General features: G+C 25.5%; 1 protein-coding gene across 1 annotated transcript; it reads left to right on the top strand.

Moving 5' to 3' along the window:
• Positions 1 to 7,176: 7,176 nt before the first annotated feature.
• Positions 7,177 to 7,781, top strand: LOC109819269 (glutaredoxin-C9). The gene has a single exon (XM_020384942.3). The coding sequence runs from the start codon at positions 7,253 to 7,255 to the stop codon at positions 7,619 to 7,621; it is 369 nt and encodes a 122-aa protein (XP_020240531.1). The 5' UTR covers positions 7,177 to 7,252; the 3' UTR covers positions 7,622 to 7,781.
• Positions 7,782 to 15,528: the final 7,747 nt, after the last annotated feature.

Genomic DNA, 15,528 nt, shown 5'->3' with positions numbered 1-15,528 from the left:
TTTTCTTTTTATGTCTGTTCGAGGACACCACCTTCTATATATAATATTTGAGAATATAGTTTCCAACAATATTATTTATATATATATATATATATATTTATTTATTTATTTATTTATTTATTTATCGACATATTAGAGGAAGGGATATTCCTACTTTCTTCCCCCTAAATAAACGAGTTTTAAGTCTCCATATTCATCTACACTGGAGCTTCCTTTTCCAACATACAAAATGAAACATCTATATGTATGGGTGAAAAAAAACATATATATTCTATGCCTTACAAGATTACGAGGTGTTTTTCTAATTGGCCCTAAACTCTAAATTCTAAATCTTGTTTATAATTTTATTGATTTCATCAAAGTATCGAGTAGAATTATTTCTCAATGATTTTGTCTGCATAAGTTTTTGTATGTCGCAATATTATATACCGTAGTTGTTACATTTGCAAACTAAGAATAAACAGAAGAAGGGTTCATATCATATGTGTGTATATAAATATCAACTTATTAGTATATAAATATTAAATCAATCTTCATTTTAGTATACACACCAAAGCATTTTTAAAATATAGATAAAGACTGACATAATTTGAAATGCACGAGTATCGTACTAATTGTTAATGTAAATTAAAGAAAGAGAAAATCGCATTAAAAAGAAAGGAATATTTATAATAAGATAATTGGTTCACTCCATTTTTTTTGGGAAGAGGAGCTAGATAGGTTTGAATTGAGGTGAGAGAAATTTATACAACTTTTTTTTTTCTTACAAGAGGTAAATGGTAATAATCTAATGGAATCGGATGAGGGAGTTAGATAGATTTTTAAATTGAGACATAAAATTCAGATATTATTAAGAGCACACTACCCAGCTTTTGAGGCTCAGCTTATTTATTATTTGGTTAAAAATACTTTTATTTTACTTTTCTTTTAATTTATTATATACACTAGCTAGGAGGCTTTTTTACAATAGTTGTTTTAGATATTTTACCCTTGTTGCAAGATTAATGTTATTCTCACCGATATTAAAAAAGAAACATTTCCATCACAATAAATATGGTCTAATTTGATATTTAATAGATCATTTTACATCTTTGTTCTCAAACGAGGCCTAAATGAGTTAAAAAGAAAAATATTGATAAATTATTTGATCTCAATCATTAAATGAATTGATATTTTTAACATATTAAAATAAGTTTTAAGGCAAAAGTAAAAAGGTAAGAGTGACATAAGAGTTGTAAAGCCAATAATTATTTGAGGCAATGAGATGTGTGGATCTGATATGGTATTATGCAGTCTAATTTAATAAAATAATATTACCTGGATGTAACTGTAGATGTATCCCTACATCCTTGAACTAGTTTGTGTGCTACTTGGAACTTGTAGGGTTAAAGAGTTGGTTTGGAGCTTGGAATCGAAGCATATCATTTATTTTGGCAGTACAGTGTTTTAGCAGTGAATGGCATGTGCAGTTAAAATCTTTCTTGCACACAACTCTATAATTAAGTGGTAAGCTATATTCTGGCTTACGCCTACTGTGGGATATCGACACGTAATAGAAGACAGACGTAAGAGATAAGTAATTCTCGTCCTGTACCACCAACGTGCCGGCTATGCTTTCGCCTAATTTACTCACTAGCACCCCATTGCACCTACCACCTCATCAATTTTTTTTATTTATTTTTTTTACTTTTGACTTAATTGTACTTTTGATCTTCCTAATTTTAGCCTTCATAATTTAAATTACTTAATTTTGGTCCATAAATTTAAATAATGGACAATTTTAGTCTCACAAACAATTTATCATCCAAAATTTAATAGAAGTTAATGATGTGAATTTTAATTTTTTTTTTTCATTTTGGATATGAGCATGATGTAAAACTGGATCTAGAACGGCCCGTTCTCCTCGCAGCACTTGCAGAATGGCCCGTTCTTATTTTAGAACGGGCCGTTCCGAATGCAAAAATATACACATGACGAATGGATCAAAACGGCCATTCTGCTTGGAAGTTTCAGTTTCAAAATTAACAGACTATACGTGCAAGCAGAACGGCCCGTTCTGCTCGGAGAACGGGCCGTTCTGCTTGGAGAACAGGCCATTCCAGTTACAACATTAACACACAACCTGAACTACAAACAGAAAAGAAATTAAATAATATATAACTAATGTTTATTTAGCATAAAATCCATATCATTAAAGTCTGTTAAATTTTGGATGGTAAATTATTTGTGGGACTAAAATTGCCTATTATTTAAATTTATGGGCCAAAATTAAGCAATTCAAATGATGAGGACCAAAATTACACCTACACTAAATTACGAGGATGAAAAGTGTAATTAAGCTTTTATTTTTCCATCCCAAGTACGTTTAAAAAGTGGATATTCCTTTTTTCATATATCTTACTTTATTTTTAATATTCAAATTTCAACTTTAAACAATTTCATTAAAAAATATATATATAAGATGCTATCACTTCATGGTTGTTTCCTTGTTGGCATCTCTTCTAGAAGAATTTAAGCATCACCTACTTATTCTTTTGCCTCGATTAGGAATTTGTTTTAGTATATTTAAAAGCTTTACATCAGTTAAGAATCAAGATGGGAGGTTGTTTATAAAAGTTTTCCTACGTTATTATTTTTAAAGATAAAATTAAATTATGATTTAAAAATTAAATCATGATAATTTAACAAATGTGAAAGTAGATAATATCTCAAATGTTATCAGTATAATATAAATGATGCACTATTTATATTTTTAATTACAAATTAGTGTTTTTGTTTTTGTTTTTTAAGTAGAAAATCATAATTAGAGAAACTTAAATAAATAAATAAAATTATATGGAGTAAAAAGTAACTTCTCCAAAACGCGTGCATGACTGTATTTCTATCTCTACATTCGTACGTACGGCTCCTACTTACCAACATAATATGTCTTTCTAAAGTTTCAATTATGCTCTTATTCGTATTGAGCCGACATCTCGACATCATATTCTGAAAACGCCGTCGTCTCTGTCTCTGTCATCAAATCATCAAACTATATGAACACCAATTCAATTCCCATTTCCTCTGCCCTCGCCAGTGCCACCTTCTTTTTTCAGTTCATTCTTTTCCTACTTTTATAATTTTTTCTTTTTTATTTTTATTTTGGTTAAATACAGTGTTACATTAATTGACCCCTTAACACAGGGTGCTCATGTTAAAGTTTTACAGTATACAATTAAAAGCTCCTTAAATGAACTATTTTTATATATAAAATATAAAAAAAAACGTAGGTTCATTAACTGCATACTTTTTTTATTATCTATATTATATTATATTAATGATTCCTGATTTCACATAATGAAAAAATGACTAATATCATGTAAAATTTTGAAAATAATAAATATTTTTGAAGTAAAATATAATTTTATACAAAATCAAGTTAAATTCGATAATTTTGGTAAAATGTTTGATTTCACGTTAGATTTTCGAAACTTGCATTAAAATATCAATTAATGCGATTTTGTGTAAAAAAAAAACTTTTTTTTTACATATTTTGTTTTATTTTGAGAAATTGATTATATATTAAAGTAACTTTAAATCTAATATTTATACTTAGTTTTGTTATTAATTATTTTTATAAAAAACAGTCAAATAATTTATATCACTTCAAAAAATCGTTTTTATTCATAATCGATTTTTCAACATTATTTGTTTTTATGCTTTTAAGTATACTACTCAAAACAGAATTAATAGACCAATAGAGTATCGATCTCATTTAGTTGAACAAAATCTTAAATATTATAATTCCATTGGCATTAAATTTGGTTCCCATAATAAAGAAAAATAATACTACTATTGCTCAAAACGGAGAGAGGTACGAGCTTTCTATTTTTTTACCGACTGTGAAATTGATTACCTATCATACATTTATTGTACTCGTTTTTGTTTATTTTGGTGCAGAATGATTTATTATATATACTCGGAAAGTTTTAGAAACCAGTAACCAGTTACTGTGTGAAATTTACAATACCATAAATAAACTTGCGTACAATTCTAGAAATATAAACACGTACGTGTATATTCAAAAGTAAATGCAATATTAGTAACAGTAAAACCAACAGCCGTACATTTTATAAAATATTTTTTTTTAAGAGTTAATATTCAAATTAAGTTTTGAAATATTTAGGTTGGTCATATTAATATTTGTGAAATGAAAAGTGATCTTGAAGTCTTTTAAAGGGTAATCTTTCGGTCAAAATAGTACTTAATAAGAGTCAACTAGCGTTAATATAGACATATAGACACATTCAATATCAAGTTTTATATATATATATATATATATATATATATATATTTGTTATATCGTATAAGTAAGAAGCACTTCTATTCCTCTTCTTCCCTAATTGAGATGCTGTTGATTTGCAAATGTAAGTTTAAAGAACATTTTTTTTTCCCGTTTTTTTTTTCCAACAAAAGAAACCTATATTCTCTCACTCAAATCTCCTTAAATATTTGAAGCAAAATTCAAAAAAAAAAAAAAACTTTGAAAATAATAAATTTCTATATATTTTTAATAAATTTTAATTTAGTTTATGCATGTTAAGAGAATGATATAATTGAATTCTAGTTATATAGCATTCTGGATTATTTACGAATTGAGACAAGATGTCTTTGCTGTCTTCTCAAATGCCAAGATAATCTTGCTTAATTAACGTGGCGTTATTGGTTTTTCCCGATCTGTAAATGCCCCTGTAAAACTCAATCAATGGTTTGAACATGAAATTGAATTAGTTGAACAATAGCACTATATATAGTGAAGCTATCAATCTTAAATGTCTCTGCAAAATTGTATGGAATTGTCAAGTGATTTAAAATAAACCATCTCCATTCAAAAGAAGAGTTAGGATCAAACTCATCAGTTTATGCTAAGAGCCATCCCCCAAAAAAATAGTTAAAATATGTTTTTCCATCTTCTTCTGTTTCATTAATTATGTAAAAGGCATGTTTAGACAATCTTTTTCAGAACTATATATGAGAGAAAAAAATCAGAAAGAAAAATAAAATAAATTTTTCTATAAATTAAAATTAGTTTATGTACAAACTAACTTATAATTTTTTTCTACTATTAATTTTTCTAAAATTTTATTTTTAACTCATATGAAGATATTTATTTCAATTTTCGTTCATATTTTTTCCTAGAAATATTTTTGGAGATACCTTTCCAAACAAATCCAAAGTGATCATGATGACGGAGCCAGGATTTCAATACTGGGGGGCCGAGAATTGGAATGATCAAATGAGGCGCTACATTTTTTTAAAAAAAAAAAAATTCCAAAGTGATACCACATAGCAGGCCGTACCAGAAGTCCAAAAGTTGAATAAAAAAATAAATTTGGGTTATTCATTTAATTATACATATGAGTTTATATTAAAAATAGGGGGTGCCATATAGTAATATATATGTATATAAAAAAAAAATTAAAATTGTTGGGGGGGCCGTGGCACCCGTAGGTCCCCCCTTGGCTCCGTCCTATATGAACAGTGTGAGGGTTTTTTCTTTGTACTTTCTAAATTAAAATTAGTTTTTAAAAATAGAAATCAAACATACCCTCAATAATTTAATAATTTGATTTCTCAATCACTTAATAATAATCGCAGCTCTTTACCGCCACTTTATTAATAATAACCTCTTTAATATTAATTATATATAAATAAATATCTACTTATTTTAAAAGTTTAACAAATGAATTATTGAAATTAAATATAAATAATGATCGAGTTATTAAGTGAAGTAATTCTTAAAAAAATTAAACTTACTTTAAGAATTATACATAAGGGATAGCCAGCTCATTACAGTAATTTTGCTTTTCTAGAGTACTTCTCCACCTGCTTCTGTTTGCCCTCATGTTTAATTATTTAATTAATTGCCAAACGTACCCAGCAATTATATTTGGGCGTGGCAAATAAAGTTGAGATGGTGGAACAGAGGTTGCTGTAAGCTAGTTTTAGTACATGAGACATGAACATTTGTAGTGATTTTGTAGTTAAGATAGAGTGAGTGAGTGAGTTGAGAATATTAAAGACACTTCGATATGGGTGGGGGAGATATTAAAGACACTTTGTAGAACTTAGTGAGGGGTTTTAGGTTACTTTCATAAGGAAAAATACTCTTTAATCTCACGTACGTGGGAAAATTAGACATTAGAAATGTGGAAGATGGAATTCATGATCACGTGTGCACTCAATATTAATCACCCCTAACATATATCGTGATAACGACACTGTTAGTTTTGGCAGTAATTTAACTTTATACATTAACGTAATAAAATTCACATATTTTCAATATACATTTATCCTTTTTTTTCTCTTCTGGATTTGATTTTATAATCCTACAAATTTTACCATTTAATTTTCACAATAAAAAATTATTTATTTAATTATTATGTAAGCGCTTTCAAATTTTTTTCCTTACCATTAAGAAAAAGTTAATTTTGTTAACAATGAATAAAATGACACTGACGTAGCACTAATAACTATTGCATTTTACATGTTTTGTTTTAAGGGGTTGCACTTTAAGTGTTAATCTTTATATTTGTAATATTTTATATTTTGTCTTTATATTTGTACAAAACTTACCTTTGATTTTGAGTATTTTTTTAAGTCTGTATCCACACTTCCTCTCCCATTTTCTTCCCTCGCATTTTCATCTCTATGTTTGTTTCCTTCTTTTCTTTCTTTGATCACATCCATTTTTTTTTCCGGATTTTTGTTTCATTTAAATCTTCTTGTATCAACTAAATTCTATTAACCTTAAATTAAAGAGTTGATATGAGATGTTAAGTTGATTATTAACCCACTTATATAAACAAAAAGAGTAAGGAGTCGAAAAATAAATAAATTGTATCCCCTTATTAATTTTCTTCGCAAATAGCTAGCAATAATAATCTTGGATTTTGTTCTCTAAAAATATTACCTAGGTTGGGTTAAAAACTTAACACGAATTCCCAAAGATGATAAAATCTTATCCTTCCCTTGTTTACCTAGACTGGAGTTAAGTCTCACTTTATGTTGGGTTCGTACATTGCAATACATAATCTGATAATGATGGTAAAATAGTTTGGTTATGTTACTTACCAACCTATACTCGTTTGCTTGCTCCATTTACATTATATAAACTCATATATAGACGTATCTTCTTCACTCATATGCATGCTCTCTAGCTCACTCTCTCTCTCTCTCTCTGCAACCCAATACCACAGCAAGTTAATTAAGAATGACGATAATGAAATTGGGTATGGAAGAAATGGAGGCATCATCCATGAACCCTTACGAGGTGCTGCACCACTTTACGTCGCGCAACGCCGTGGTGGTCTTCAGTTCCACCGAATGCTGCATGTCCACGGTCGCCAAACGCCTTCTGTTCAGCCTCGGAGTGGGTCCCACCGTGGTGGAGCTCGACCGCCACGCCGCCGGCACCGCCATCCACGCCCTCCTTTTCCAGCTCGCCGGCACGCAGCAGCAACCCCTCCCCGCCGTTTTCGTCGGGGGAAAGTTTCTCGGCGGAGTCCAGACCCTCGTCGCCACTCACATCAACGGCACACTCATTCCTCTCCTCAAGCAAGCCGGTGCTCTTTGGCTTTAATCAGTCCATATTTTGTAGGAATTGAACTCAGTATCCAAAGATTATAACTGTTTTTATACATTGTTCAACTAAGTGAGTTAGTCATCTTGATCTTCAATTAATTAATATTGATCTTCAATTATGTTAACTATAGTCACTTGCTGAATTATTATATATACATGTGCATGGGAATCAACCGGTAATGGGTTAGAGTTTTTTCAACAATTTAACTAGTAGTCGAGTTTAAATTTTTGATATGCAATTATGTTAATTAAATATTTGAAGAAAGAGCTTTGCTGTCTAAAGGAGTTCTACTATTAGATTACTTCTGGTAGAAAATCCTATGGTTTGGAAAAAAAAATTTATACATATGCATGGGAAACACAGGATTAGGGTATGAATTTAATTCTGAAACTTTGATGTTAATCATTAGCTTTGCATGGAATGAGCATGCATGTGGTGTTCAGTCTGTAGTAGGTGTTTATTAATTAATTGTTAGAAATTCCATGTTGTGCAGGTATATTAAGTTTTGCAGTTGAATCAGTGGGAAGAGTTCAGTTATATATTGACAGATAAGTGAGTGAGAGTGGTTAAGTTGACTAGAGAGTAACCCAAATCTTCTGAGGGGTTCTTGTATTATAGGTCCTCATCATTGTACTTAAATGCATACACGCTATGGTCCTTAAAAGATCATTCTAGCTCCCTCTCCCATACCATTTTTCAAAAAATGTTGTTTAATTACCAACCTACCCAATTAAAAACACACAAGTATCAATAAATCAGGCTACTCACTTCAGACTTTAGAGTATAATATAAATCATTTTAACTATGAGAAAATTATGAATGACTATAATTACATACATTTTGAAGTTATATATGGTAAAATAAATGAGAAAAGTGTATATAGTTGGGTTTGAGGGAGAGAGGCAGGGGGCGATGATATGCATGCAGATAATTAGTACGTAATGTGTTATGTTATAATGCATGTGATGTGAGACAGTGAGAGTGTTGTTGTGTGCATAATGTGATCACACATATCATGCATTGTGAACTGCGAAGAAAAACTGTTTGGGGGTATCTTTGCTCTTCAGTATGTTATCTGCCTATTTGGATAGTGTCTAACATGTAACCACCAAAAATAAATTCGTTGCCTTTTCCTTTTTCTTTTTAAAAAGATTATAATGAGGGTGTCCATATTTTTAATAATTTTCCTTCATGCATTAAGATTTATTTGCTAAATGATATTTTATCTTAATCCTTTTTTAGAAGTTTTTAGTTTGGATTTTTAGTTCCTTAATGTAATATATATATATATATATATATATATATATATATATATATATATATATATATATATATATATATATATATAGAAACTTAGAACTTTCTATTTATTGTTTTCATTTCTCACTATTAGACTAAATGATTCTTAAAAAAAAATCGTTGCTAATTTCATTATTGTTATAAACATAAAATTGAAAATAGGTAAACATATATTAAAATAGTTAATCATTTATACATTGTCAGTGTAAAGTTTTTTTATACTGACAACTAATCATATCTTTTAATAGTGTCACGTCAGTTGCTTATTTAATGAAATAAAAATAAAATAAAACCATTTAAAAGATATGGGTGATTAACTCTATTAAAATTCTCCATATGTTCAGATTGTTTTAACTATAGTATATTAAAAGCAAAAACTTCTTTTATTTACTAAAAAAAATTGAGAGTTCTTAAAACCATAGAGAGAATTTAGAGTTTTTTTTTTTTTTTGTATAAGGTTATTCAAAATCAATATCATTAATAGTGTATTTGAATGAGAAATTTAAATAAAATAATTTATTTATTTGAAAAATTTTAAATTCATTAAGGTGAAATGCTTTGTTTGCATATAAGATTTATAAAAAAATTAAAATTCAAGTATTTGTAAAATTTCTTAAAATAGTAGAATTTCAAATTCTCTAAAAAAGAGTAAGAAATTAAAATTTCTCATATTTGTTTTTCTTATTTCACTTATACATTTTATCTTATTTCTTATCTCTTCATTCTTTTAATTATTGAATATTCAAAAATATTTTTAAAATTATTAAACATTATCTAATATTAAATTTTAAAATTATTAAATATTTTAAAATTGACTAATATTTATTTTTATAAAATTTAATTTAAAAATCTCAATATACGAATATATTTTTAAAATTAATTTTACCATGATAAAATTAAATTATCATATCTAAAGTAAAAATTTAAAAATTTGAAATTGACTTATCCAAATAAATTATTTTAAGAATAATAGAAATTAAAATCAAAGTAATTCAAATACCAAAAAAATTTAAATTTCTTGAATTTATAAAATTTCTCATCCAAACACACGCACCATAAAGATTTAAGGTGGAATAAATTCGTGCCGGTTATCCATGCCCCCTATGTTATATATATATATATATATATATATATATATATATATATATATATATATATATTTATTTATTTATTTATTTTGGAAACTTATGTATATACAATGTATTGTTAATTATATATAATTAAAATTTATAATAAATTATACATGCATGTAAATAAATATTACATTTGAATATATAAAATATATTCAAAATTTATATAAATAGATGTTTTAAATATATAAATTATGTTTTATATATAATATAAATAATTTACATGGTGGCACAAGTTTATTTTATAATTAATTTTAATTTATTTTAAAATATTAAGAATTAATTCATAAATAAATATGATAAAAAAATTTGAATTAATTAGATAGAAAGTTTAAAAAATTTTCTAAAAGCATTTCTGTCAAATAATAGTGCTTAAAAATACTTTTGCGAAGATAGTAAGGCATTTAATATATAAAGATTGATAGTTGATTTAATTCATAAATAGATATAATAAATAAAATTTAATTATATAAGTTAAAAATAATTCTACAAACGCTCTTGTCGAAGAATAATCTTAAAAAAAGCCCTCGTCGTAAGATAATTATTCACATTTTATATATAAAGGTTAATTTTATTTAATAAATCCTTATATATTAAACATGAATCACTATCTTGTATAAAAATTTGTTTTAGGAGTTTTTCTTCGATGAAATAATTTTTAAGAATTTTTTTAACTTTTTATTTAATTTATATTTTAATTATCACAATTATTTATAAATTAAATTTTAATATTTTAAAAATAAATTACTAATAAATAAAAATAATCTTGTACTACAATGTAAAATATTCATCATAAAATCAAATATAGTTTATAAGTTAAAAAATATTTATTTCTATGAATTTTAAATATAATTTATATATTCAAACATGATATTTATTTGTATATAAAATTTATTAAAATTTTTAAATATTATATATAATAAATATTTAACATATACAATGCACAAGTTAAAATACTAGTTAAATCATTTATTTGTAAATCGAACTATATCCATTTAATAATTGCATGACTAGGCAATTTAATTATTTTAAAAAATGTATATATATATATATATATATATTTTTATTTATTTATTTATTTATTTATTTATTTTTGTATAACATGTACGAAATATATAATTAACAATATAAATATTAACATTACGTGAAATATAATTTAAAATTTATAGGAATAATCTTTTAGTGAGAAAATTTGGAGGAAAAGTAATAGTTTTATAATGTGGGTTATGGTCTTATAAGTGTAACTTAATTATAAAAAATCAACTTGTATGAAGAAAGTTATTTGTACTTATAAATTTTTATTTATCTTATTTTTAATCAATTCGAAATTTAAAATTTTTTCCAAAAAAAATTATTTACTATATATATAGAGAGATTATACATCTCAATTTAATTATTTTTTATGAAAATACTTGTGAGTCTTCGCGCACTAATCTAATTCCCTACCCCTTGTGTTGTGTTATTTTCACTTTCATTGACTTCTTCTGTTCTTAGATATTTTAATTTCTATTTACAAGGAAGAAAATGAGAGAAATTAATTATTCTAAATTTTTTGAATGGACAATCTCCTCTAACACTTCCTCACTTTCAACCCACAAATGTCCTCCCCATCACAATACCATTTTATGCTCTCTATTCTCTAAGTCTGGGAAAGAATATTGGTTTTCTTTATAAGGTTTAGAGTGTGTTTAGGTAGGATATTTTAATGGGTTAATTTAATTTTTTTTAAGAATTTAAAATGTTTTAGATGTAGGTTTTCAAAAGAAAGAATTTTAATAATCTTTTAAGTAATGTTTTAAAAACCAAATCAATGTTAAAATTAGTTTAAGTTATTGCATCAATGAGTCATGAATCGATGGATCATTTATTGAATTGCATTACCCGATTTCCATTATATTTTTTTAAAAAAATGTTCATATCATATATATATATTTCATACCTATAAATTTTAATAAAGTTTATATCATATCTTTAAAAAGTCTAAATTTTCATTCAATATAATATTATTGAATCACAAACTAATATATAATTTTAAATTAAAAGCATATTATATAAATTACTTAATTGTATAATAATAAATCATGTTATTTTAATGGTTGTTAAAGTATTAATTACCTGAATATAAAATTACTTTTAAATTTTTTATATGAAAAAATACATTAAAATAAAGTAACATAGCCATAAATATATTTTTATATCTAGACATACAATAAAATGCTTTTAAGTCACATGAAAAGGAAAAGGGAGCAGTGACTTATTGGTATGAAAGCTTACATTTAACCTGGTGTTTGAGAGTCCAATTCCACCTTTTGTAATTTATGAAGCTGGAGAGAGACATTTGTGCATAGCGGTGGGCAAAACGAACTGAACTGAACTGAACTTATAAAAACTATATTGAACTTAAAAGTAGTTTATATGAACTGAACTAAACTAAATATTAGTTCAGACGAACTGAACTGAACTATTTTTTTGTGTCATTGAACTGAACTGAACTATACTATAAAAACTTGAACTGAACTGCAATTTAAACTGCACTAAACTGTTATGATATTTTGAATTGAACAATTTTGACTCATTTATCTATCAAAATAGGACACATTTGTCAACTTTACTTTATTTTCCATTTTATTTAAATTTTTCAAAGGAAAAAAATATAAAATTAAGTCAAACAAACTCAGTGAATTTTAAGCCTAAAAATAAGTAGTTCAACATAGCTCAATTGATCCGTTAAGTTCAACAAAATTGATACAATTTTTTTTCAAATCACTTTTTTTCTAAAATTTTGGTTATTAAACTATCGAGCTAATCTATTAAGACATAACATGTTAAACACATTTTATTTTTATTTTTTTATAAAAATAGTTCAATTTTTATAATTCAGTTCAGTTTTTATAGTTCAATACAGTTCAACTTTACAACAGTTCAGTTCAGTTCAGTTTTTTTTAAACAGTTCAATTCAATTTTTTTTACAAATAGTTCAGTTTTTTATAGTACAGTTCACCACCAGTTCAGTTCAGTTCAGTTCAGTTTAGTTTTTTTTGCCCACCCCTACTCGTGCATGTGGGCTATTAAACTCAAATAGGTTGGAGTGAAGTAAAACATTTAAGGTTGGCTATTTGATTCTTAATTAAAAAATTTAAAGATAAAATGTCTTGATCATGTCCATATTTTACCATAAAAATTGACAATCATAAAATCAAATAATATTAATTGTTATTTTTTCCCCTATTTTTAACAAGTTATTTTATGTAAAGTTTTTATTGTGAAAATGATTGTATTTTCCTTTTTTTGAGACAAACTATTTGTGTGTAACTTATTTTTCTTTTTATATTTTAATTTTACAATTTTAAAGGTTATAAATAATTACATTTGCATTGAAATAACTTCATTAATTTTTTCTTATATTGATGTGATTATAAATTAATTTTAGAATTGAAAGTTATTTATTAATTTTTATCCATGAGAAAAAGTTACTAACACAATGAGTCCATTTGGATAAATAACTTAATTAAAGTTTTATGTTATAAAATTTTATACTATAAATGTTTAAAATTTAATAAGTTATCGCATTTGAATACGCTTGTTAATAAACACTTATGTAATTTTAAAAATTTGTGATGTATTATTGTTTAAGTGCTAATAAGATGTCTGATTTTAAAAATTAAAAAATTACAAATTAATTATCTTGACTGAAAATAAAATATAAAATTAAAAAGAAACTAAATAACTTTTAAAAATAATATTATATATCACAATAATAAAAATAAAATAAATGAGTATTTTTCAACAAGTTCTCACACAAGTTATATAATAAGTTATACTGGACAATTTATTAAAATAAACTCAATATCTTATGGATTACTCCCATAAAATATTTTATTAATTTTTCTAAACACTTTTATAAGCACTTATAAAATAAAATAAATACAAATAAGTTCATAAGTTCTTCCAAATGAAACCTATATAAGAGATTAACATCTTAAACGTTGAGATTTGTTATCATCAATTACATTTTTGGTGTTTCTCATCTCATATTGTTGATGCTAACTAAATGATGTAATATTATTCTTCTATTTTCTAACAATTAGGGGTAACAAATTGATGAATTAGATAACTTTTTTAGGTGGATCATAATAGATTGGATAAAAATAATTTATTAGTACATTTAGATCCATTAAAAATTCACATAAAAATTTAATCCACTCAATTCATTTAAAACGAAAAATTCATCCATTAACAATTTTTTAATGTATGCATATTCAATTCAGTAATGTTTTTAAAAAAATTTAAATATTTTATTTCTCTCTTTCTTTTACAAGATTTTTTTTTAATGTCAAAATAGTATTTGAAAATTTCAATCCAATAAACATCTCACATGGTAATTATGAATTTTGAAAAAGTAGTGAATAAATAACTAATTATCTATCAAATTAAATGGATGAATTAAATCTAATTCATTATTTATTTTTATTGTAATGAATATATTAGATAGATCATATGAATGATGAATAAATGAATTTATTTGTCCCTCTTAACAATCAAAGGTAAATTTTTGTTTAATAATTATTAACTATTATTGTAATAAAAGATAGTTCAGCTAGTAACATAATTCATTTCAATTTGGTAGATTTTTATTACATAATAGGACTTTTTTGTAAAAAATTAGGGTTAATGTGAATAACAATTATTATTACAAATTGATGAGTTTCTTGACAGATGAAACTGATGATTAAGAGTTGTAATCAAGGGCTTTTAAAATATTACATTTTAATGTGTTGTATAGGTAAATATGTTTTCTATTAAATATTCTAATATTATTTTAGAAAACACATAATTATAAATATTTTATATAAAAATCATATTTATATATTATTAAAAGAAATTTAATTTTTATTCTGGCCCTTGCTATGATAAAATCCTGACTTCGTCCTTGTACAGAGACATAATGATGGCTCTCAAACGGTATTCGCAAAATACACACGACTCACCTAGCTTAGGCCTTATTGTTAGCTGATCACTAACAATTTGTGCCAAAAACATTAATTGCACCGGTGAATCACACATACATCAAAGCTATATAATCATGTGAGTGCAATTAACTTGTTCTCATTTCTAATTCCCTGTTTATTTTATGCATGCCATTTTTCTTAAATCAAACACTTATTTTCACTAAGAAGAAAAAAGCATCTCTTTAATTTTAAAAAACAGAAAAAAGATAATACAATAGGTAGTTAGTTAAAAAGACACGAGAAGTTTACAGTAAATTAAAGAAGAGAGAAAGAAACAAAATTAAAAAAAAAATAATTATAAACTTATAAGGACAAAATAGTCTAACAGTATGTATCCACCATAAAAATATATCTTTATTATTAGTATAGATTCTATTTCTCATATTTTTATTCACTCTTTTTCCTATTTCTCTCCTCTCTTTTTTCAATTCTATTTTTCACAATTTTTCTTACCAAACACAGCCTA

Source organism: Cajanus cajan, chromosome 2 (assembly GCF_000230855.2).
Source record: "Cajanus cajan strain Asha chromosome 2, NIPB_CcT2T_4, whole genome shotgun sequence".
Classification (NCBI taxonomy): Eukaryota; Viridiplantae; Streptophyta; class Magnoliopsida; order Fabales; family Fabaceae; genus Cajanus; species Cajanus cajan.
This window is presented reverse-complemented; position numbering and strand designations above follow the sequence as displayed.